General features: G+C 45.8%; 2 protein-coding genes across 3 annotated transcripts in view; one reads left to right on the top strand and one right to left on the bottom strand.

Annotated features, from left to right (window-relative positions):
- Positions 1–744: 744 nt before the first annotated feature.
- LOC116374155 (phospholipid phosphatase-related protein type 3-like) lies at positions 745–15,070 on the top strand. 2 transcript variants are annotated; one of them, XM_031824213.1, is made up of 11 exons: positions 745–1,701; positions 3,016–3,122; positions 3,288–3,473; positions 3,556–3,682; positions 7,865–8,060; positions 8,294–8,351; positions 8,701–8,874; positions 9,126–9,338; positions 9,413–9,639; positions 9,728–10,166; positions 12,419–15,070. In XM_031824213.1, the coding sequence occupies exons 2-11, from the start codon at positions 3,039–3,041 to the stop codon at positions 13,133–13,135; spliced, it is 2,421 nt and encodes an 806-aa protein (XP_031680073.1). In that variant the 5' UTR covers positions 745–1,701; positions 3,016–3,038; the 3' UTR covers positions 13,136–15,070. The 2 variants fall into 2 exon arrangements, with proteins under 2 accessions (XP_031680073.1, XP_031680074.1); XM_031824214.1 differs by lacking the exon at positions 745–1,701 and having other exon boundaries at positions 3,011–3,087.
- LOC116374073 (glutamate receptor ionotropic, NMDA 3B-like) overlaps positions 15,064–25,877 on the bottom strand; it is a 47,446-nt gene continuing 36,632 nt past the window's right edge. The window contains exons 13-19 of the mRNA XM_031823850.1: positions 25,698–25,813; positions 25,302–25,380; positions 24,888–24,960; positions 22,102–22,266; positions 21,410–21,477; positions 19,604–19,842; positions 15,064–19,207 (exon numbers count right to left, since the gene is read on the bottom strand). Of these exons, the coding sequence (XP_031679710.1) occupies positions 18,279–19,207; positions 19,604–19,842; positions 21,410–21,477; positions 22,102–22,266; positions 24,888–24,960; positions 25,302–25,380; positions 25,698–25,813 (1,669 nt within the window). The 3' untranslated portion in view covers positions 15,064–18,278. The remainder of the gene's footprint in view (positions 19,208–19,603; positions 19,843–21,409; positions 21,478–22,101; positions 22,267–24,887; positions 24,961–25,301; positions 25,381–25,697; positions 25,814–25,877) is intronic.

Genomic DNA, 25,877 nt, shown 5'->3' on the forward strand with positions numbered 1-25,877 from the left:
AGGTTGGAGTCTTCTCTGTTGTCTGTAGGTTAGTGTTGATAGGTTGGAGTCTTCTCTGTTGTCTGCAGGCTAGTGTTGATAGGTTGGAGTCTTCTCTGTTGTCTGTAGGTTAGTGCTGATAGGTTGGAGTCTTCTTTGTTGTCTGCAGGCTAGTGCTGATAGGTTGGAGTCTTCTCTGTTGTCTGTAGGTTAGTGCTGATAGGTTGGAGTCTTCTCTGTTGTCTGTAGGTTAGTGCTGATAGTTTGGAGTCTTCTCTGTTGTCTGTAGGTTAGTGTTGATAGGTTGGAGTCTTCTCTGTTGTCTGCAGGCTAGTGTTGATAGGTTGGAGTCTTCTCTGTTGTCTGTAGGTTAGTGCTGATAGGTTGGAGTCTTCTCTGTTGTCTGCAGGCTAGTGCTGATAGGTTGGAGTCTTCTCTGTTGTCTGTAGGTTAGTGCTGATAGGTTGGAGTCTTCTCTGTTGTCTGCAGGCTAGTGCTGATAGGTTGGAGTCTTCTCTGTTGTCTGTAGGTTAGTGCTGATAGGTTGGAGACTTCTCTGTTGTCTGTAGGTTAGTGTTGATAGGTTGGAGTCTTCTCTGTTGTCTGTAGGTTAGTGCTGATAGGTTGGAGTCTTCTCTGTTGTCTGTAGGTTAGTGCTGATAGGTTGGAGTCTTCTCTGTTGTCTGCAGGCTAGTGCTGATAGGGTGTGTGGGTGGGTGGGTGGGTGGGTGTGTAGGGTGTGTCATGGTGTATGTGTATTTATAACTGTGGGGGAAAGGTTTGAATGTGTACATGTCAAGGTAAATCAGACAGTCAGAGGCAGAAGATGTGTGAGTGCGGGCGTGCACGTTTGTTGAATGAAGAGACACAAATACACACTGCAGCAGCAGTCACAGGCACGTGGTCAGAACCCAACCCAACCCAACCCCACCCTACTGGGCTAGGTCTACCCACAACAAAACTAACCAAATATGAAAGAGGAAGAGAGATCTTTTTGCCTAAAATTAATAGCATTTACATTTAAAATAGAATGTTCTAAATGGGTAATATATTCGAAGAAACACTCAAACAGACACACATGCTTTCACTCATGCACGCGCATACCCAAACACACACCAAAATCCATCGCTTTGTTTTCCCCAGCTTTATGGTGGTGGCACTCCTCCATTAGGAATTTGTAGTGGTGAGAGGAGGGGCGTTTGTGTATGTGTGAAAGAACAGTCGGTCTCCTCCCCTCGTCTCCCCCCGCCCCCCATGCCTTTGTGTGCGTGAGGCTCTCTGTGAGCGGCGGTTCTTCAAGTGAGATATCGGTTCTTCAAGTGAGATATCGGTTCGTTTCTGAGCGCTGTTTGAGTTTGTGTGGGCTGTTCGAACATAGCGTGGCTGACTGGGACTGGGGTGAACCGGTAGAAGGCACGTGAAACCTCTGAGTTTATTCACACATGCGCGATCAGAAGGGAAAATAACGGAGAAATATCGAATATAGGACTTTTCCCTTTCGTTTTACCCATCTATCATTCTCTCGTCCTCTCAATCCGTGGAGAATCTGACCAACCCAAACAACCTAATGTGTGTGTATGTGTGTTTTGGGGGCGTAAAACCACTAGCAGCGCGTGAAGATGGATTAACGTTTGAACGGAAAACTGGAGCAACACGCTAGACCTCGGCGAGGGGGGAGGGCAAGACCGGCCTCTGCAAACACACACAACCCGCGGGACAGAGGTAATTCAGCGCTCTGTGTGTGTGTGTGTGTGTGTGTGTGTGTGTGTGTGTGTGTGTGTGTGTGTGTGGAGGAGAGGCAAGGCAGGGTGAGTCTGACACTAGTGTCTCAGAGAATCGATGTTTTTTAATCAGGACAGTTTTTTTCTCTCTCTCTGAGTTCAGGACCATGCAGTGGACAGCGCCATAGTTACAGTAGAATAACTCCGGGCAAAAGGAGAATGTGTCGCATTGTGTGTGTCTCAACTCCCTGCTTCTCTCTCTCTGAGTTCAGGACCATGCAATGGACAGCGCCATAGTTACAGTAGAATAACTCCGGGCAAAAGGAGAATGTGTCGCATTGTGTGTGTCTCAACTCCCTGCTTCTCTCTCTCTGAGTTCAGGACCATGCAATGGACAGCGCCATAGTTACAGTAGAATAACTCCGGGCAAAAGGAGAATGTGTCGCATTGTGTGTGTCTCAACTCCCTGCTTCTCTCTCTCTGAGTTCAGGACCATGCAGTGGACAGCGCCATAGTTACAGTAGAATAACTCCGGGCAAAAGGAGTATATGTCGCATTGTGTGTGTCTCAACTCCCTGCTTCTCTCTCTCTGAGTTCAGGCCCATGCAGTGGACAGCGCCATAGTTACAGTAGAATAACTCCGGGCAAAAGGAGAATGTGTCGCATTGTGTGTGTCTCAACTCCCTGCTTCTTTGTCTCTGAGTTCAGGGCCATGCAGTGGACAGCGCCATAGTTACAGTAGAATAACTCCGGGCAAAAGGAGAATGTGTCGCATTGTGTGTGTCTCAACTCCCTGCTTCTCTCTCTCTGAGTTCAGGACCATGCAATGGACAGCGCCATAGTTACAGTAGAATTACGCCGGGCAAAAGGAGTATATGTCGCATTGTGTGTGTCTCAACTCCCTGCTTCTTTGTCTCTGAGTTACTGTAACTATGGCGCTGTCCTGGGTCCACTCCATTGTCCTGAATTTAGAGAGAGGGTTAGAGAGAGAGAGAAGTGGGAAACAGATAGCACACCATTGAGGCTTGTGTGTGTGTTTGTGTGTGTGTTTGTGTGTGTGTGTGTGTGTGTTCTGATGTGTTCCGTTCATTTGGAGTTGAGGGACCAACCCAACAGATGTGCATTCAGGTATTTACTATTAGCTTCGGGTTGCTTCAAAGGACCAGTCCGAGACCAAGCAAATGTTTGCCCATGTGGAAGAAGTAGCAGAATATGACTTAACAAGCTGATAATGTGCAACAACGCCTCGGTAATGTATGCCACCTGGAACGCCACCAGGGTGATGACTAACCCCTCCCCTTCTGTCTGTTCCTAGACTCTGATTGGAACAAAACCAGGATGATATCATCACCAAAAGCCAAGACCAAGAAGAAACCTCCCAAAGACAGTATGACACTTCTACCATGTTTCTACTTCATAGAGGTGTGTGTACGTGCATATGTGTGTGTCCAACATAACTGCATTTAATGTATACCACTCACTATGGCTGTTAGTAAGACAATATCTCCCTCTTACCTCTCTCCCTTTCTCTCTCTCTCTCCCTTGCTCGCCTTCACTCTCTCTCGTTCTCTCTTTCTTTCTGTCTAGCTCCCCATCGTCCTCTCCTCCCTTGTCTCTCTCTACTTCATGGAGTTGACAGACCTGTTGTCCCCGGCGACCCCTGGGTTCCATTGCTATGACCGTGACCTGTCGTTGCCCTACCTGGAGACAGGAGACGAACTGATCCCTCTGCTGATGTTACTGAGCCTGGCCTTCGCAGGACCGGCTGCCTCGGTTAGTACACACACACACACCATCAGAACCTATGAACAGCCTATCAGGGTGCATGACTAATTGTGTGTGTGTGTGTGAATAGATCATGCTAGGTGAAGGGCTGGTGTATTGTTACCAGTCCAGAGTCAAACAGAGTAAAGCTGAAGGATCCATTATCGCTGGAGGGTGTAACTTCAACTCCTTCCTACGGAGGACTGTTCGCTTTGTTGGTACGTACCTGTTATTTACGCTTGAATCCTTGAGGGGGAGTGGACAGGTGTACACTTCATGTAATAATGCTAGCCTAGGGAGAGAATCTACATCAGAGAGTAATGATAGCCTAGGGAGAGAATCTACTTCAGAGAGTAATGATAGCCTAGGGAGAGAATCTACATCAGAGAGTAATGATAGCCTAGGGAGAGAATCTACTTCAGAGAGTAATGATAGCCTAGGGAGAGAATCTACATCAGAGAGTAATGCTAGCCTAGGGAGAGAATCTACTTCAGAGAGTAATGATAGCCTAGGGAGAGAATCTACTTCAGAGAGTAATGATAGCCTAGGGAGAGAATCTACTTCAGAGAGTAATGATAGCCTAGGGAGAGAATCTACTTCAGAGAGTAATGATAGCCTAGGGAGAGAATCTACTTCAGAGAGTAATGATTGCCTAGGGAGAGAATCTACATCAGAGAGTAATGATAGCCTAGGGAGAGAATCTACTTCAGAGAGTAATGATAGCCTAGGGAGAGAATCTACTTCAGAGAGTAATGATAGCCTAGGGAGAGAATCTACATCAGAGAGTAATGATAGCCTAGGGAGAGAATCTACATCAGAGAGTAATGCTAGCCTAGGGAGAGAATCTACTTCAGAGAGTAATGATAGCCTAGGGAGAGAATCTACATCAGAGAGTAATGCTAGCCTAGGGAGATAATCTACATCAGAGAGTAATGATAGCCTAGGGAGAGAATCTACATCAGAGAGTAATGATAGCCTAGGGAGAGAATCTACATCAGAGAGTAATGCTAGCCTAGGGAGAGAATCTACTTCAGAGAGTAATGATAGCCTAGGGAGAGAATCTACATCAGAGAGTAATGATAGCCTAGGGAGAGAATCTACTTCAGAGAGTAATGATAGCCTAGGGAGAGAATCTACATCAGAGAGTAATGCTAGCCTAGGGAGAGAATCTACTTCAGAGAGTAAGGATAGCCTAGGGAGAGAATCTACTTCAGAGAGTAATGATAGCCTAGGGAGAGAATCTACTTCAGAGAGTAATGATAGCCTAGGGAGAGAATCTACTTCAGAGAGTAATGATAGCCTAGGGAGAGAATCTACTTCAGAGAGTAATGATAGCCTAGGGAGAGAATCTACTTCAGAGAGTAATGCTAGCCTAGGGAGAGAATCTACTTCAGAGAGTAGTGATAGCCTAGGGAGAGAATCTACTTCAGAGAGTAATGATAGCCTAGGGAGAGAATCTACTTCAGAGAGTAATGATAGTCTAGGGAGAGAAACTACTTCAGAGAGTAATGATAGCCTAGGGAGAGAATCTACTTCAGAGAGTAGTGATAGCCTAGGGAGAGAATCTACTTCAGAGAGTAATGCTAGCCTAGGGAGATAATCTACTTCAGAGAGTAATGCTAGCCTAGGGAGAGAATCTACATCAGAGAGTAATGCTAGCCTAGGGAGAGAATCTACATCAGAGAGTAATGCTAGCCTAGGGAGAGAATCTACTTCAGAGAGTAATGCTAGCCTAGGGAGAGAATCTACATCAGAGAGTAATGCTAGCCTAGGGAGAGAATCTACATCAGAGAGTAATGCTAGCCTAGGGAGAGAATCTACATCAGACATCTTCAGATGTTTCAGATAACTGTTACGTGGTGCATGCTCCTCCCTCCCCCTTCTCCCTGTCTCCCCCTCTCTCTCCTCCATCCCTTCTCCCTGTCTCCCCCTCTCTCTCTCCTCCATCCCTTCTCCCTGTCTCCCCATCTCTCTCCTCCATCCCTTCTCACTGTCTCCCCCTCTCTCTCCTCCATCCCTTCTCCCTGTCTCCCCCTCTCTCTCTCCTCCATCCCTTCTCCCTGTCTCCCCCTCTCTCCTCCTCCATCCCTTCTCCCTGTCTCCCCCTCTCTCTCCTCCATCCCTTCTCCCTGTCTCCCCCTCTCTCCTCCTCCATCCCTTCTCCCTGTCTCCCCCTCTCTCTCCTCCATCCCTTCTCCCTGTCTCCCCCTCTCTCCTCCTCCATCCCTTCTCCCTGTCTCCCCTCTCTCCTCCTCCATCCCTTCTCCCTGTCTCCCCCTCTCTCCTCCTCCATCCCTTCTCCCTGTCTCCCCCTCTCTCTCCTCCATCCCTTCTACCTGTCTCCCCCTCTCTCTCTCCTCCATCCCTTCTCCCTGTCTCCCCCTCTCTCCTCCTCCATCCCTTCTCCCTGTCTCCCCCTCTCTCCTCCTCCATCCCTTCTCCCTGTCTCCCCCTCTCTCCTCCTCCATCCCTTCTCCCTGTCTCCCTCTCTCTCTCCTCCATCCCTTCTCCCTGTCTCCCGCTCTCTCTCCTCCATCCCTTCTCCCTGTCTCCCCCTCTCTCCTTCTCCATCCCTTCTCCCTGTCTCCCCCTCTCTCTCCTCCATCCCTTCTCCCTGTCTCCCTCTCTCTCTCCTCCATCCCTTCTCCCTGTCTCCCCCTCTCTCCTCCTCCATCCCTTCTCCCTGTCTCCCCCTCTCTCCTTCTCCATCCCTTCTCCCTGTCTCCCCCTCTCTCTCCTCCATCCCTTCTCCCTGTCTCCCCCTCTCTCTCTCCTCCATCCCTTCTCCCTGTCTCCATCTCTCTCTCCTCCATCCCTTCTCCCTGTCTCCCACTGTCTCTCCTCCATCCCTTCTCCCTGTCTCCCCCTCTCTCTCTCCTCCATCCCTTCTCCCTGTCTCCCCCTCTCTCCTCCTCCATCCCTTCTCCCTGTCTCCCCCTCTCTCTCCTCCATCCCTTCACCCTGTCTCCCCCTCTCTCTCCTCCATCCCTTCTCCCTGTCTCCCGCTCTCTTCTCCTCCATCCCTTCTCCCTGTCTCCCCCTCTCCTCCTCCATCCCTTCTCCCTGTCTCCCTCTCTCTCCTCCTCCATCCCTTCTCCCTGTCTCCATCTCTCTCTCCTCCATCCCTTCTCCCTGTCTCCCGCTGTCTCTCCTCCATCCCTTCTCCCTGTCTCCCCCTCTCTCTCCTCCTCCATCCCTTCTCCCTGTCTCCCCCTCTCTCCTCCTCCATCCCTTCTCCCTGTCTCCCCCTCTCTCCTCCTCCATCCCTTCTCCCTGTCTCCCCCTCTCTCTCCTCCATCCCTTCTCCCTGTCTCCCCCTCTCTCTCTCCCCCTCTCTCTCCTCCATGTCTCCCCCTCTCTCCTCCTCCATCCCTTCTCCCTGTCTCCCGCTCTCTCCTCCTCCATCCCTTCTCCCTGTCTCCCCCTCTCTCTCCTCCATCCCTTCTCCCTGTCTCCCCCTCTCTCTCTCCCCCTCTCTCTCCTCCATGTCTCCCCCTCTCTCTCCTCCATCCCTTCTCCCTGTCTCCCCCTCTCTCCTCCTCCATCCCTTCTCCCTGTCTCCCCCTCTCTCTCCTCCATCCCTTCTCCCTGTCTCCCCTTCTCTCTCCTCCATCCCTTCTCCCTGTCTCCCCCTCTCTCCTCCTCCATCCCTTCTCCCTGTCTCCCGCTCTCTCTCCTCCATCCCTTCTCCCTGTCTCCCCCTCTCTCCTTCTCCATCCCTTCTCCCTGTCTCCCCCTCTCTCTCCTCCATCCCTTCTCCCTGTCTCCCCCTCTCTCTCTCCTCCATCCCTTCTCCCTGTCTCCCTCTCTCTCCTCCTCCATCCCTTCTCCCTGTCTCCCCCTCTCTCTCCTCCATCCCTTCTCCCTGTCTCCTGTTCTCTCCTCCCCCATCCCTTCTCCCTGTCTCCCGCTCTCTCCTCCTCCATCCCTTCTCCCTGTCTCCCCCTCTCTCCTCCTCCATCCCTTCTCCCTGTCTCCCCCTCTCTCCTCCTCCATCCCTTCTCCCTGTCTCCCCCTCTCTCTCCTCCATCCCTTCTCCCTGTCTCCCCCTCTCTCTCTCCCCCTCTCTCTCCTCCATGTCTCCCCCTCTCTCCTCCTCCATCCCTTCTCCCTGTCTCCCGCTCTCTCCTCCTCCATCCCTTCTCCCTGTCTCCCCCTCTCTCTCCTCCATCCCTTCTCCCTGTCTCCCCCTCTCTCTCTCCCCCTCTCTCTCCTCCATGTCTCCCCCTCTCTCTCCTCCATCCCTTCTCCCTGTCTCCCCCTCTCTCCTCCTCCATCCCTTCTCCCTGTCTCCCCCTCTCTCTCCTCCATCCCTTCTCCCTGTCTCCCCTTCTCTCTCCTCCATCCCTTCTCCCTGTCTCCCGCTCTCTCCTCCTCCATCCCTCGTCCTTCTCTCCCAGGTGTTCATGTGTTTGGTCTCCTGGCAACAGCCCTAATGACGGACATCATCCAATTGGCTACTGGTTATCCCACCCCTTTCTTCCTGACTGTCTGTCAGCCCAATTACACACTGCCTGGGATATCATGTGACCAGAACAACTACATCACACAGGACATCTGCTCTGGGAAAGATCTATATGCCATCCTGTCAGCCAGGTAAAAAATAAAACACATACACACACACACACACACACACACACACACACACACACACACACACACACACACACACACACACACACACACACACACACACACACACACACACACACACACACACACTCTTTGTGTTCTCCAGCTTCAATTAAACCTCCACCTCTCCTTCTCTCTCTCTGCATCACGTCTCCCTCTCTCTCCCTGATTCTTACTCTCCCTCTCCTTCTCTTCAGGAAAACATTTCCGTCCCAGCATGCAACGCTCTCTGGCTTCGCTGCTGTCTACATCTCTGTAAGCACTGACAGCTACTAACTTGTCTGCCTGTCTGCTTGCCTGCCTGCTTGCCTGCCTGCCTGACTGACTGTCTGACTGTCTCACTGCCTGCCTGCCTGCCTGCCTGCCTGCCTGCCTGCCTGCCTGCCTGACTGCCTGCCTGACTGTCTGACTGACTGCCTGTCTGACTGCCTGCCTGCCTGCCTGCCTGTCTGCCTGCCTGTCTGCCTGTCTGCCTGACTGCCTGCCTGTCTGACTGCCTGACTTTATGAAGATGCATTTGAAGTTAAAATTGGAAAAATTGCCATCCGCAATAGTTCTAACTTTGTGTGTGTGTGCATGCGTACTTCTGTGTGTGTGTGTGTAGATGTATTTGAACAGTGTGATCAGCAGTAGTACTAAGCTGGTGAAGCCGATGCTGGTGTTTGGATACTGTCTGGCGGCGGGTATAGCCGGACTGACTCAGATCACACAACACCGCTGCCATCCCAGAGATGTCTATGTTGGCTACGCCATAGGAGCTGGCATAGGAGTCTACCTGGTGAGTGTGTGTGTGTGGGGGGGTGCGACTTTGTGTTTGTGCGGGACTTTGTGTGTGTCTGGGGGGGGGGGGGGGTAGACTGAGCAAGAGACAGAGAGAGATGGGAATTAATAATCTTTTAAGAGTTCTCAGGGGGAGAATTTCACTGTTATTTTTTAGAAGGCCTGTCTCAACAGATTTCAAGCTTCTATCCCTCTCTCTCTATCGCCATCTCCATCTCTCCTTCCCCTCCCTCTGTACCCTCCCTCTAGTCTCTGTATGCAGTAGGTAACTTCAGGTCATCCGAGGAGGACTGCCTCCCCCAGCCTGTCCGGAGGGCTGCGTCCCCCCCCCAGCAGCAGAGGGAGGTGGTGGTGAGGGGAAGAGCCCAGAGAGGTCATGCTTCTCAGCACGGCTCTCTGTACCGCAGCAAGACACCCAGACCCTCAGACAGCAGGGAGGAACTGGGCACTGGACGATGCAAGGTACGAGATGAAGGGAGACAGGTTGTGTATTCGTGGTTAGTATTAGTAGTTAGCCACACTATGTTGTTCTGTAGGTTCGTAGGGAGAAGGCCAGCGTAGCATCTCTGAAGAGGGCCAGTGCTGACGTGGAGCTCCTGGCACCCCGCGGCCCCATGGGAAAGGAAACCATGGTAACATTCAGCAATACCTTACCCCGCGTTGCCAATGGCAGCAGCAGCACCTTGCCCCCCGGAGACGACCCCTCCAACCAGCGTCACATGACCTTCCACCTGTCCTTCGACCCCCGCAGGTCACAACCAAGGTATGTTTGTGGCTAGTGTGTGTTGTAGGTGTGTGTCATACAACCCTGGTATTAATCGTCAAGTCAAACACATCATGTGTGATCTCAGGCTGCGCCCACCGCTGGTGAAGGAGTGGAGACAGCAGCACTCTACGGAGAGACAGAGCGAGGAGGAGGGAGAGACGGACACATCTGGCGGAGGAGAGGGAGGAGCAGGAGGAGGGGGAGACGCAGGTGAGACAGGGGTGATGAATCCTCCCTCCCTCTATCCGATGGTACAGTCGGCCAATAGAGCCGTTGCCACGGCTACCCCAACGCCAGCCCCACTAGTGCATATCCCTAAGGAGGGGATTAGACACCCCCCTACTGTCTCCCCTCTACCTCCTTCTGTCTCCTCTCTACCTCCCCCCGTCTCCCCTAAGAGCGCGGTGACGCGTGCCAAGTTGATGTCACTTAACCAGGGAGGGGAACGAGTCAGGGAGGGGCCTATCCCTGTGACGACTCCGCGTGTGCCCCACCAGCCGCCCAATCAGCCGCGAGTGGCGCAGGTGAGAGAAATATAAAATCTGAGTTAGTTAAAATGAACTGTTGATTTACATTCTAACTAGCTGAAGTAACTAGCTAAATCAACTGTTGATTTACGTTCTAACTAGCTGAAGTAACTAGTTAAATGAACTGTTGATTTACATTCTAACTAGCTGAAGTAACTAGCTAAATGAACTGTTGATTTACGTTCTAACTAGCTGAAGTAACTAGCTAAATGAACTGTTGATTTACGTTCTAACTAGCTGAAGTGACTAGCTAAATGAACTGTTGATTTACGTTCTAACTAGCTTAAGTAACTAGCTAAATGAACTGTTGATTTACATTCTAACTAGCTGAAGTAACTAGCTAAATGAACTGTTGATTTACATTCTAACTAGCTGAAGTAACTAGCTAAATGAACTGTTGATTTACATTCTAACTAGCTGAAGTAACTAGCTAAATGAACTGTTGATTTACATTCTAACTAGCTGAAGTAACTAGCTAAATGAACTGTTGATTTACATTCTAACTAGCTGAAGTAACTAGCTAAATGAACTGTTGATTTACATTCTAACTAGTGAAGTAACGATCTAAATGAACTGTTGATTTACATTCTAACCAGCTGAAGTAACTAGCTAAATCAACTGTTGATTTACATTCTAACTAGCTGAAGTAACTAGCTAAATGAACTGTTGATTTACATTCTAACTAGCTGAAGTAACTAGCTAAATGAACTGTTGATTTACATTCTAACTAGCTGAAGTAACTAGCTAAATCAACTGTTGATTTACATTCTAACTAGCTGAAGTAACTAGCTAAATTATCTGTTCATTTACATTCTAACTAGCTGAAGTAACTAGCTAAATTAACTGTTGATTTACATTCTAACTAGCTGAAGTAACTAGCTAAATGAACTGTTGATTTACATTCTAACTAGTGAAGTAACTAGCTAAATGAACTGTTGATTTACATTCTAACTAGCTGAAGTAACTAGCTAAATGAACTGTTGATTTACATTCTAACTAGCTGAAGTAACTAGCTAAATGAACTGTTGATTTACATTCTAACTAGCTGAAGTAACTAGCTAAATGAACTGTTGATTTACATTCTAACTAGTGAAGTAACTAGCTAAATGAACTGTTGATTTACATTCTAACTAGCTGAAGTAACTAGCTAAATGAACTGTTGATTTACATTCTAACTAGCTGAAGTAACTAGCTAAATGAACTGTTGATTTACATTCTAACTAGCTGAAGTAACTAGCTAAATGAACTGTTGATTTACATTCTAACTAGTGAAGTAACGAGCTAAATGAACTGTTGATTTACATTCTAACTAGGTGAAGTAACTAGCTAAATCAACTGTTGATTTACATTCTAACTAGCTGAAGTAACTAGCTAAATGAACTGTTGATTTACATTCTAACTAGATGAAGTAACTAGCTAAATGAACTGTTGATTTACATTCTAACTAGCTGAAGTAACTAGCTAAATGAACTGTTGATTTACATTCTAACTAGTGAAGTAACTAGCTAAATGAACTGTTGATTTACATTCTAACTAGCTGAAGTAACTAGCTAAATGAACTGTTGATTTACATTCTAACTAGTGAAGTAACTAGCTAAATGAACTGTTGATTTACATTCTAACTAGCTGAAGTAACTAGCTAAATGAACTGTTGATTTACATTCTAACTAGCTGAAGTAACTAGCTAAATGAACTGTTGATTTACATTCTAACTAGCTGAAGTAACTAGCTAAATGAACTGTTGATTTACATTCTAACTAGTGAAGTAACTAGCTAAATGAACTGTTGATTTACATTCTAACTAGCTGAAGTAACTAGCTAAATGAACTGTTGATTTACATTCTAACTAGCTGAAGTAACTAGCTAAATGAACTGTTGATTTACATTCTAACTAGCTGAAGTAACTAGCTAAATGAACTGTTGATTTACATTCTAACTAGTGAAGTAACGAGCTAAATGAACTGTTGATTTACATTCTAACTAGGTGAAGTAACTAGCTAAATCAACTGTTGATTTACATTCTAACTAGCTGAAGTAACTAGCTAAATGAACTGTTGATTTACATTCTAACTAGATGAAGTAACTAGCTAAATGAACTGTTGATTTACATTCTAACTAGCTGAAGTAACTAGCTAAATGAACTGTTGATTTACATTCTAACTAGTGAAGTAACTAGCTAAATGAACTGTTGATTTACATTCTAACTAGCTGAAGTAACTAGCTAACCATCTCCTCTGTTCATCCTATAGGTCATTGCCATGTCCAAGCAGCATGGACCAATCAGCTCCTCTGCCAAGGGCTCTGAGTCCACCTCTTCCTGTGGGGGAGGGTCTTCAACAGGAAGCTCTGAGTCGCCGTACTACCGGGTCCCCTCCGACCGCGACAGCCACACCGGGAGTGTTACCGGGAGCGTTACCGGGAGTATTGTCACCATAGACGCTCACGCCCCTCATCACCCTGTGGTCAGGGTGTCTAGCAGTGTCGGTACCGGGAGTAACGGGACCCTGGGGGCCAGAGTAACAGCTGCCGGTAACGGGACCCCCTGGGAGCGGAGGAACACCACCAGCGGGAGCGTCGGTGAGCAGGGCCAGAGGGGGGCGCTGCAGCGCCAGGAGAAAGTCTCTGCACCGGAATATCGGGAATACAGAACACTTCCTGTGAAATCAGACTCTATCTGCTCCTCCTCTCCCAGCCAGACCGATTCCTCCACCCTGCCCCCCCCTCCTCAACCCATCTCCTCCCCCCTCCCTCCCCCTTCTCCCCCCTCCTACTCACCCCTCCCTCCCCCTCCTCCCCACTTCTACTCCCCTCTCCCTCCCCCTCCTCATCCAGATCTGCTGTTGGACAGTTACTCCCCCCCCCTCCCCCGCTCTATGACCCTCCCCCGCCGGCCCACTGTCTCAGCCCACAGCCGCGCTGATCAAGAAGTCTATTACAAGACCATGCAGACAGAGAGGAGATTATAACGCGACATAGAGGAGTTATAATAGACAGTAACACTACTAAAAACAGACTACGAGGTCAGAAGAGAAAATAGGGGACCTTACAGAGCGAGAGGTTATAAGACGACATAGATAAATTAAGATAGACAGTAGTACCTCTACATAACCATATAGTCAGGGGACGTTATTAAATGTAACACATTTTGGGGAGACCTAACAGTCAGGGGAAATTATTAAATGTGACACCGTTTGGGGAGACCTAACAGTCAGGAGAACTACTACATGACTTAAATGAGTGAGAGGAGGTTATGAGACAACTTAGGAGTTAAAATGTAATATAATGGAGGTTATAACTTGGCGTAGAGGAGTCACAATGATCCAGAACACTACTTCAATACTGAGAAAGGGTCCAGATGGAAACAGACAAATAGCTGATCTTCAAGACAGAGTAGAGTAGGAGAAGGACATGAGATGACTTAAAGAAGTTAAGATGCGACATAACAGCAAAACCTACTGTTAAGTCAAGGTCTAACAGTAGTGGAGGTTATAACGTGACATAGAACACTGCTAAGTCAGGGTCTAACAGTGGAGGTGGAGCGTGTGAACGAAGGTCTTCAGGAGCATGGAGACTGGATCACTAAAGACAACAGAAACAATAGCAGCTCTAGTAGTTGGTTTACCACCGACTACCATCTGACTAGACTATACAACTATACTGACTATACTCACCAGCTGTAGTATACTATACTGTATATAGGATCTCTCAGGTTTCCATTCCACTGACTTACTGTAGAGACCAAGAAGAGGAGGGGAAAAGGAGGAAGGAAAGTGAACATCTTGGAGAGGATTACTACAGTAAACAAAGAGGGGGAGACGAAGACTGGAGGGAACATTTGGCTTAACAATGTGAACAGATCCACACACACACACACACACACACACACACACACACACACACACACACACACATATACAGACACACACAGCTGTGGGAAGTCGTGTGGTGGTGGGGGTCCGCGCTACAGACCGCTAACACAGTGCACTACTTTTAGGAAAATTGCATTTTGGGATTTTAGATATGATTTTGAATTCAGATTAAAACACACACACACACACACACACACACACACACACACACACACACACACACACACACACACACACACACACACACACACACACACACACACACACACACACACACACACACACACACACACACACACACACACACATATACAGACACACACACATATACAGACTCAACTCCAATTGTATAACATTACATGCAATAAATGATTTTTAAGCTCATTTGTTGCTAATCAAACCCCCACTGACAATACAATAAGATAAATGGTGACTAAAGACTGTGTAGACTTGTGGGGGTGGTCTATGTGCATCGGTTGCCTAGCAGCAGAATGACTTGTTCTGTAGTGGATATCTTCTTTTGATAATAGAACTGTTGAATACTGGTGTTAGTCTGCATGTGTATGTATGTGTGTGAGGGTGTGTCTGTCTTGCATGTGTGTTTCAGTGTGTGAATGAGTGTATTCTACTTCATTGTGTTTCTATGAACTTGCATTATGACTTCTAACAAACAGAAATGCTGCCTTTTCCAGAGATGTAATTTATTTACCTTTTTGTCTTTATTACCAATGTAAATACTAATATTATATTACTGTCCTTTTTCACGGGCTACTGTTTTTTAAACTTGTGTTTCCAGGTAATGGTTTTAAACTCCTTGACTAAGGAAACGTCTATTTGCAAATTCATTGAATTTTATGTGACTGACCGGCATTGGTGGTTTATGTGTCTCAAGACCGTGTTAGCCCACTGAGCTGAAGCACAGACATTCGGTTGGAGGAGTCTTTAGTTGTCAAGAATACAGCTGTTATCCCTGGAGTAGTGAAAAAGATCCTCTATTGACACACACACACACACACAAAAGGATGTGGGTTGTTATCAGATATCTTTAATGAATTCTACTATTGGTTAGTCCCTGCTAACCCCTTGTAAAATCTATACTCCTAATACAGAGACAGGGATATGAAAGAGAAGGGAGGGATAAAGAGAGAGAGCGAGGGATGGAGGAGAGAGAGTTAGTCCCCCCTCCCACTGAGGGCTGAGTCAGTCCTGGTTGACTATCCCTAGGGCCCTCACCATCTGGCCTCTACACACACACACACACACACTCCATCACAGACATCTCAACATTCTGCAGCAGTGTGTGTGTGTAGAACTGTCCGGAGGACTGAGGTGGCCTTCATATGAGGAGTGATTCAACAGAACAACACAAAGGCCTCTGCTCTTGTCTGTCTCATTCCCTTCTCTGTCTCAAACCCTTCTCTCTGTCTCTCCATATCTTTCTCTACTGTCTGTCCATATCGCTCTCTCTCTACTGTCTGTCCATATCTCTACTGTGTCCATATCTCTTTCTCTCTCTACTGTCTGTCCATATCTCTTACTGTCTCTACTGTCTGTCCATATCTCTTGCTGTCTCTACAGTCTGTCCATATCTCTTACTGTCTCTACAGTCTGTCCATATCTCTTTCTCTCTCTACTGTGTCCATAGCTCTTTCATATCTCTCTCTCTCTCTACGGTCTGTCCATATCTCTACTGTGTCCATATCTCTTTCTCTCTCTACTGTCTGTCCATATCTCTTACTGTCTCTACTGTGTCCATATCTCTTTCCCTCTACTGTCTGTCCATATCTCTCTCTACTGTGTCCATATTTCTCTCTACAGTGTCCATATCTCACTCTACAGTGTCCATATCTCTCTCTACAGTGTCCATATCTCTCTCTACAGTGTCCATATCTCTCTCTACTGTGTCCATATCTCTTACTGTCCCTACTGTCTGTCTATATCTCTTTCTCTCTCTACTGTCTGTCTATATCTCTCTCTACTGTCTGTCCATATCTCTCTCTACTGTCTGTCCATATCTCTCTCTGTCTGTCCATATCTCTCTCTACTGTCTGTCCATATCTCTCTCTGTCTGTCCATATCTCTCTCTACTGTCTGTCCATATCTCTTTCTCTCTCTACTGTCTGTCCATATGCATCTCTACTGTGTCCATATCTCTCTCTACTGTATCCATATGTATCTCTACTGTGTGTCCATATCTCTCTCTACTGTATCCATATGTATCTCTACTGTGTCCATATCTCTCTCTACTGTATCCATATGCATCTCTACTGTCTGTCCATATCTCTCTCTACTGTATCCATATGTATCTCTACTGTCTGTCCATATATCTCTCTACTGTCTGTCCATATCTCTCTCTACTGTATCCATATGTATCTCTACTGTCTGTCCATATCTCTCTCTACTGTCTGTCCATATCTCGTACTGTCTCACTTCTCACAGAGATATGAAGGGACGGAGATGGAGAAAGAGATGAAGAGAGAACAACAAACAGTGATGCAGAAAGATATCTTTTTTGATGCGTGGGTTAATGTGTGTGTGTTCTAACATGCGTGACTAAGACTAAAATATCCTGCAGGCTTCACACAGACCAGGGTCACTGGGAATGGGGACCGTGTGTATGCATATATTTTCCCCTACCTCTGCTCCGTATGCCTGAGTAAATATGTAAATATGTCAGATGTATAACATCCATACATTTAGATACAACTGTTGTCTGACCTCATTTTGTTCACTGTGACACACACGCACACACACAGACTTGTACAGATGAGTTAAATCTGAGCTTTGATTCATAGGAGTGAGGCGCAGCAGTGTTCTAATTGCTCATCAGGATCATGTAATCAGAGCGTGTGATTTTGGGTGGATTAACGATGAGAGGTTTGTTTTAATTTCACAGCGAATTACTATAACTGGGTGATTGTGTGTGTGTGCACACCTTTATGTGTGATTGTGTGTATGTGTTGGGGGTGGGGGGGCATCTCTGTGTTGCTAAATATCACAGAATTGAGGGAAAGACAAAATGAAAATTGTTATTACTATGACAGTGAAATATTATAATATTTTCCTTCTCATCCATGAAGAAGGTTTCAGTTGCTTAGTTGAGTAGGTTGTGTGTGTGTGTGTGTGTGTGTGTGTGTGTGTGTGTGTGTGTGTGTGTGTGTGTGTGTGTGTGTGTGTGTGTGTGTGTGTGTGTGTGTGTGTGTGTGAGATCCAGGCACCACCTTGTGGTATAGACTGTCATTACAGTCTGTGGTAATTCGTTGCATTAAAACCAGTATATAAATGTTTAATTTAAAAATATGGAAATGATATACAACAACATGATACGAGTCCCAATAATATGCTGATACAATTCTGTTGTGTGTGAGAATATAGCTGTTGTTATAGGCAGCATTCTGGGACACCGAACACGACCCATCAACACCAGAACAACATATCTACAACACTCCTCAGTCCTCTACAGGTAACCTAGCAACCTGCATCTCTTCTAAAACACCTGCTATAGGCTCAAATACAACCGCCTTCTCTCTTTCCACGTCCACCTTTTTCATCCACTTCCAGGTTCGACTTTTGTTACATACATTTGACACCACCATGACATCCAACATACAAATTCCATTAAAGTAAATTCAATTCAACTGCATAGTATCAAACCAACTCAAGGTCCTTATAGTGGATCAGTCAGGACAATGACAGTGGACACGTGTAGTTTGCCCTCTGGGATAGCCGATTCTTACCCGGTTGGGCGGAGATAGCACTTGATTGAACATTTAGGAGCCCCATGTGTACCTTGAATGACCCACTCAGAACTGACTACAGACCTGGGGTGTGTACAGTGTCACAAACCAACGGAAACCGTTCGTTCGCTCCAAACAGAAAAACCATCTGCAACAAAAACGAGATTTGTCTATTGGACCAATTCAGGTAGGTCCCGTTTTGTTCTGTTTGCTTCTGTTTGGTTCCTAGTGAACACAACCCAGGGGTACGAGATGAAGAGAGAGAGAGCTATTAGTAGTTAGAAACAAAAAGGAAACACACCTAGTGGAGACAAACAGTAGATGGGTAAAGTTCTGATCAGACATTTTGTTAACAGACAGCAGCCGTTGACATCAGGGGCAAATGGACCAGTGCCACATCTCTGTCATAGTTTTTTTAAACTCATCATCATTTGGACCTGTTATATTTTTTTCCCAGCCCTCTAATTGGTCTTTTGTGTTCTTATAAATAACCAATCAAATGACTAACACAAACTCTTCTGGGTGTCCATGGGGGCGGGACGTTCTCTAACCAGATTCCCAGTGCCGGCACTGGATTGGCTAGCTTTCAGTCTGTCCAGACTAGCCCCTGTCCGTGTTTGGACAGTTCTCCCCCTCTCCTGGTCTTTCACTGCACCTGATTGCCTGACTCTTCCTCTCTCCAGGCTGGTGGAGTTACGTGATTGGACAGTTCTTTCTCCCTGCAGTGTATTGACAGCACCTGATTGGTTGGATGTCTCTCTGTCCAGGCTGGTGGAGGTTTTTGATTGGATCTCTCTCCTCTGTAGGATGGTCAGAGCTTCTGATTGGCTGTTCCTCCCTGTCTGCAGAATGTTGGAGGCATGTGATTGGCTGCTCCCATTTCTGTCCAGGCTTTTTGATTGGCCATCTCGGTCTCTCTCAGTTTCTGATTGGTGTAACAGTCTGTCCCTGTCTGTGTCCTGTCTGGCTTTTTGTCTCATAGTGGAACTGTCCCTGCCTGTCCTGTCTCTGTCTCTGTTTCTGTCCAGGCTGCAACAGAGGTTTGATCTGCCACTCCTCCCTTTCTCCTGGTTGAGCCCCTCTCTCTCTTCCTTGGTTCTATCTTTCTCTGCGTTGGTTCTCACTCTCTCCAGGCTTTGTGACTGGCCAACCTTGTCTTTCTCCAGTTTGACAGCAGTAGCTGTGCTCAAGTTCATTTTATGGTTCTCCAGGCAGGTCTGTATCTCGGCCCTCCTGGCCACGGCGTCTCTCAGCTGGGCTGTGAACGTCTCGATCCTCCCCTGGACCTCCTGGAGCTCTCCCTCCCACAGGAAGGCCTGGTTGCCTGGGTTCCCCAAAGGAGGCAGGGCCAGGCCGGGGGAGGCCAGGGCCGATGCTGGGCCACCGTTAGCATGCAGGCTAACCTGAGGAGGAGATAAACCACCCAGACACCCTGGAACAGACAAGGGAAGACAGAAACTATGTGTGACCTTTTCTCTGAATCTCATTGAAGGGAATGTGAGTTGTGGATTCAAATAAAGCATGTAAAGTGTGTGTGTGGTTTGGTTTTACTATCCTTGTGGGTCCCAGAAGTTCTACTAAAGGATAGTAAAACAAGGAAAATTCTGGGGACATTTCGCTGATCCCCACAGGGAAAACATGTATTTTAGGCTTAGTGGTTAGGTATAGGGTTAGAACTAGGGTTAAGAGTTGGGTTAGGTTTAGTTTTAGGGTTAGGTGTTAAGGTTAAGGATTAGGGGTTAGGGAAAATAGGATTTTGAATGGGAATAAATGTTTTGGTCCCCACAAGGACGGTAAAAGAAATGTGTGTGTTAGAGTGAGTGTGTACCTCCCAGGCCGTGTCGCCCCACCATGCCAGGACGTCCCCAGAACGAGGCGGTGTGTGTGTGTAGACGGTAGCTGTGTAGACTCTCCAGATCAAAGTGGACCCTCTTGTTCTCCTTGATGTCCCGGGCAGGAGAGGAGGGCTGAGGAGGAGGGGGGGCAGGCAGGGGGGAAGACGGGGGAGGAGGGCGAGGCTGCTGGTGTCTGTGGAGGCTGCAGCTGTCAGAGACACAAGGGGAGGGACTGGGGGAGAGAGAGATGGGGGGGAGAGAGAGAGAGGGATGGGGGAGAGTGAGAGAGAGAGAAAGAAAGGTAATATTGACAATATTGATAACCTATACTGTAATATAGTATTTATAAACTATACTCTAATATAGATAGTATTGATAACCAATACTGTAATATAGACAGTATTGATAACCTAAACACTAATATAGACAGTATTGATAACCTAAACACTAATATAGACAGTATTGATAACCTATACTGTAATATAGATAGTATTGATAACCTATAATGCAATATAGAGTATTGGTAACCTATCATTTAATATAGAGAGTATTGATAACATAGCGTAATTTAGAAATGATTGATTATCTATACTGTAGAATAGATAGTATTGATAACATATACTGTACTATTGACAGTATTGATGACCTTTACTGTAACATTGCCAATATTGATAACCTATACTATAATATAGGCAGTATTGATAACCTATACTCGAATATAGATAGTATTGATCATCTATACTCTACTATATATATAGTATTGATAACCTATAATGTAATATAACTATTTTTGATAACCTATACGGTAATATAGAGATTATTGATAAACGATACTGTAATTTAGACAGTATTGATAAACGATACTGTAATTTAGACAGTATTGATAAACTATACTGTAATATAGATAGTATTGATAGCCTATACTGTAATATAGACAGTATTGATAACATATACTCTAATATAGACAGTATTGATAACCTATACTGTAATATGGATAGTATTGATAAACTATACTCTAATATAGATAGTATTAAATACCCCGACTGCAATATAGATATTATTGATAACCTATAATGTAATATATACAGTATTGATAACATACACTGGAATAAATATCGTATTGATAACCTATAATGTAATATAACTATTTTTGATAACCTATACTCTAATATAGACAGTATTGATAACCTATACTGTAATATAGATAGTATTGATAACCTATACTCTAGTAGAGACAGTATTGATAACCTATACTCTAATATAGACAGTATTGATAACCTATACTCTAATATAGACAGTATTGATAACCTATACTCGAATATAGACAGTATTGATAACCTATACTCTAATATAGACAGTATTGATAACCTATACTCTAATATAGACAGTATTGATAACCTATACTCCAGTAGAGACAGTATTGATAACCTATACTCTAATATAGACAGTATTGATAACCTATACTCCAGTAGAGACAGTATTGATAACCTATACTCTAATATAGACAGTATTGATAACCTATACTCTAATATAGACAGTATTGATAACCTATACTCTAATATAGACAGTATTGATAACCTATACTCTAATATAGACAGTATTGATAACCTATACTCTAATATAGACAGTATTGATAACCTATACTCTAATATAGACAGTATTGATAACCTATACTCTAATATAGACAGTATTGATAACCTATACTCTAATATAGACAGTATTGATAACCTCTACTCTAATATAGACAGTATTGATAACCTATACTCTAATATAGATAGTATTGATCAGTGTTTCTCTACTTGTGGTCCAGGCCAATCAACTCTTTCCCTACGTCCTTGTAAGGGGTGTTCAGGGCTCGATGGATCTTCTGTCAACAGATAGATGATACAACACAGATGAGAGAACATTCACTCAATATCACCTTGTTAAGATCACAGTGGTAAGATCACCTTGTTAAGATCACAGTGGTAAGATCACCTTGTTAAGATCACAGTGGTAAGATCACCTTGTTAAGATCACAGTGGTAAGATCACCTTGTTAAGATCACAGTGGTAAGATCACCTTGCTAAGATCACAGTGGTAAGATCACCTTGTTAAGATCACAGTGGTAAGATCACCTTGTTAAGATCACAGTGGTAAGATCACCTTGTTAAGATCACAGTGGTAAGATCACCTTGTTAAGATCACAGTGGTAAGATCACCTTGTTAAGATCACAGTGGTAAGATCACCTTGTTAAGATCACAGTGGTAAGATCACCTTGTTAAGATCACATTGTTAAGATCACCTTGATAAGATCACAGTGGTAAGATCACCTTGTTAAGATCACCTTGTTAAGATCACCTTGATAATATGTTTTTAAAAGTGTGAAATTCTAATTATCTTAGATACTATTAAAAGCTTGGTGGCTTGCTATAGATCTAGTTCATGAGTGTGTTTGTGTGTGTATGTGTGTGTGTGTGTGTGTGGGTGTGTGTGTGTGTACCTACATACCTGGCTGGTATGCAACCAGTAGGTGAGTGTGTGTGACCGCCGTAGCCGGGGCAGGGCTAGGTGATAGAAGGTGTGTTCAGCTGCCAAGGTAAAAATGGCTCCAACCACCCCCACACACAACATCACAAACAGGCCTGAGAAATGATCTATCCCCATTGATAAATTCTGGGAGAGAGAGAGAGTCAGAAAGAGGGAGAGATAGAGGGCAAGAGAGGGTGTGAGAGAGAGAGAGACAGAAAGAGGGAGAGAGATATATATAGCACAAGAGAGGGTTAGAGGGAGAGAGAGAGAGAGAGAGAGAGAGAGAGACAGAAAGAGGGAGAGAGATATATATAGCGCAAGAGAGGGAGAGAGAGGGAGAGGGAGAGAGAGGGAGAGAGAGGGTGAGAGAGGGAGAGAGAGGGTGAGAGAGGGTGAGAGAAGGTGAGAGAGAGAGAGAGGGAGAGAGAGGGAAAGAGAGTATTTATTATTAGGTTCCGTAGTTAGCTGCTGCTGAGGCAGTCAGTGACTACTCTTCCTGGGGTCCAAACAGGAAACACAACACAACAAATAAAATACATATTATACATACTGTAAATATACATACATAGCACTACATTTTCATTACAATTTAGTCATTCAGCAGACGCTCCCATCCAGACTGAGCCACAGCTAGTGCATTCATCTTAAGATAGCCAAGTGAGACAACCACATATAACAGTCGTAACCCAACCATGCATCATATACATAATAAAATGCAAAATACAATACAAAATGCATTAAATGGTCTATGTGTCTTCACAGTCCCCATTTTGCCTTAAGGTATGAGGTTGACTGTGATTCCAACAATGGCCTCTAGATGGCAGAGTTAACCAGTAGTTCCACTTTCTCCGTCACAGCAACAACCTGGGGAATAGTTACAGGGGAGAGGAAGGGGGATGAATGAGCCAATTGGAAACTGGGGATGATTAGGTGACTGTGATGGTATGAGGGCCAGATTGGGAATTTAGGTTTCACACCCCTACTCTTACGATAAGTGCCATGGGATCTTTAGTGACCACAGAGAGTCAGGACACCCGTTTAACATTCCATCAGATAGACAGCACCCTACACAGGGCAATGTCCCCAATCACTGCCATGGGGCATTGGGATATTATTTTTTTTGACCAGAGGAAAGGGTGCCTCCTACTGGCCCTCCAACACCACTTTCAGCAACATCTGGTCTCCCATCCAGGGACCAACCCTGGTTAGCTTCAGAAGCCAGCCAGCAGTGAGATGCTGGGTGGTATGCTGTAGGGTGGTATGCCGTAGGGTGGTATGCTGCTGGCTGTAAAATATTAGCTTGTTTTACTCAAATGTGTGTAAACATAGTAAATGTAAACAAACACTATATAACCTCGAAAATGTTGATATAATGGATGGTCAGTCCTAGCATCCATGGCGCTGTCTATGAATTTGAGAGTGGTTAGATTTCTCCAGCCCCTTCCCTCAGCTTTTTACTGAAACAGGGAAGGGCGCTTCGTTTTAGTTTCAACTGCAGATTGCCCCTTTTAAGAAGGTAGGAAGTATTCAAACAGGACCATGTCCTTCTCTCTCTGCCATCCCATAATAACCATCTCCATCCCCATGATCTACAGGGACACAAGTCTTCTGACCAGAACGAATAGCACACATTTACTCATTACCGCACGCTGCACGCACATACGGTCTCTATGGGAAACTACAAGCACACTTATCAGGCAAAACACTGCCATCGTTTCTCTGTCTATTTCCTCTAGAAGCACCTGGAACGACACAATGTGAGCCACCCCATGTGACCCAGAGGTACACCTTGGATCGTGGACTTCTGTCCTGCCTCATGTTGTTATTCTGTAGAACTGCCTCAAGTCTGCTCTATGTATTCTAACTTCTGCATAATATGAAGAATATCATCCCTCTGATACAGAGAGTTTCTCATGGCCCTAAGCCTTCCTCTCTCTGGGGAGAGGCTGTAGTAGTAAACACCATCACACACACGCACACACGCACACACGCACACACACAAACACACACACACACACACACACACACACACACACACACACACGCACACACGCACACACGCACACACGCACACACGCACACACGCACACACGCACACACACACACACACACACACACACACACACACACAGACACACACACACACACACACACACACACACACACACACACACACACACACACACACACACACACACACACACACACACACACATACACACACATATACACACATATACACACACACACACATCACAGATGTTATCTCATATGCCAAGGACTAGAAGGGGGAGTGAAGGTAAAAGAGTCTTTGCCAGCAGCTATATATCAGGTCTGTAGATTGGAGTGTGTGTGTGTGTGTGTGTGCCTGGAAGCGAGTCCTGTTTGTCTCTGTCCCAGCGGGAGGCTGAGATACGGGACTAGAATTCTGGCTAGGCTGGCTGTATACCAACACTATGGGGGAAGCAGGTGTATGTTTGTGATTGTGAAGAAGGAGTACCATTTTGTCAGCTAAATCTATGAGGAGTCTGTCTGGCAGTTAGAGGTCAGTCAGAGGTCAGACAACAAACACCACAGTATATAGAAAGAGTTTGGTTGTTGCTTCTGTCGACTATGACCTTCAACACACACACACACACACACACACACACACACACACACACACACACACACACACACACACACACACACACACACACACACACACACACACACACACACACACACACACACACACACACACACACACACACACACACACTCACCTCAGTGTTTGTGAACACTCGTTTCCCACATGGCACCACCTTGTACCATTTCTCATGTAATATGTCCATGTACCTGGAACAACACATCATGTTAATACTAGTGTCAGATCAACAAAACATGTCAATGAAATAGTGAAGAAAATGAGGGTGATATGCACATCCGTAACTTGCGAATACCGTTGGGCTAAACAATCGTAGTGATAACAACATGAGAGGCCATCACACAGAATGTCACTGCTCCCCAGTGCTTTATACCTGAACTCAAAAATACTATGTTGCAACTTCAAATCTGACAGGTGAAGTCGAGGCAGGTGGGGGCCTGTTATTTCATTACTGAAATACTACACATGCTGTATGCCTGTGTGTGTGTGTGTGTGTGTGTGTGTGTGTGTGTGTGTGTGTGTGTTACCGTACCCTTCTGACTTGTAGCGACTGATGAATTCAGACACGTTGGCAGTGAGAGGAGAGCCTTGGGCAACACCTATACCATACCCTGGACACACACACAGACACACACACATGCACACACACACACACACATGCACACCCACACACATACTCACACAAACACACACACACAAACACACACACAAGTTAAATCATCTGTCTGTCACAGTGAATAGCTAGCCTGGTCCCAGATCTGTTAGTTCTCTTGCCAAATTCCTTGTTGTCATTGTCAAGTCAAACATGTTTGGCATGACACTGAATAACAATGAGTTGGCATGATGGCACAAACAGACTGGCACTCAGACTAGCCATAGCAGTGAAAACCTTTCTAACATTGTGTGTGTGTGTCTATGTCTATCTTACCCTCTATAGCAAAAGGCTTGCCCACAGTCGCTAGTTTACACTCAGCATCGATGGAGACTTCATAGTCCAATAGAGCTTTATCCATGATGAAGGCATCTAGTAGGGGAGGATCTGTCCTAACACACACACACACACGCACATACACACACACACGCACACACACAAACGCACACGCACACA

This window comes from Oncorhynchus kisutch, linkage group LG5 (genome assembly GCF_002021735.2).
Source record: "Oncorhynchus kisutch isolate 150728-3 linkage group LG5, Okis_V2, whole genome shotgun sequence".
In the NCBI taxonomy this organism is placed as follows: domain Eukaryota; kingdom Metazoa; phylum Chordata; class Actinopteri; order Salmoniformes; family Salmonidae; genus Oncorhynchus; species Oncorhynchus kisutch.

Coding starts and splice junctions, on each gene's coding strand:
- LOC116374155 (XM_031824213.1), top strand. CDS start 3,039: ATGATATCATCACCAAAAGCCAAGACCAAGAAGAAACCTCCCAAAGAC. Junction 3,474..3,555: donor TCGCAGGACCGGCTGCCTCG/GTTAGTACACAC, acceptor GTGTGTGAATAG/ATCATGCTAGGTGAAGGGCT. Junction 9,640..9,727: donor CCCCGCAGGTCACAACCAAG/GTATGTTTGTGG, acceptor GTGTGATCTCAG/GCTGCGCCCACCGCTGGTGA.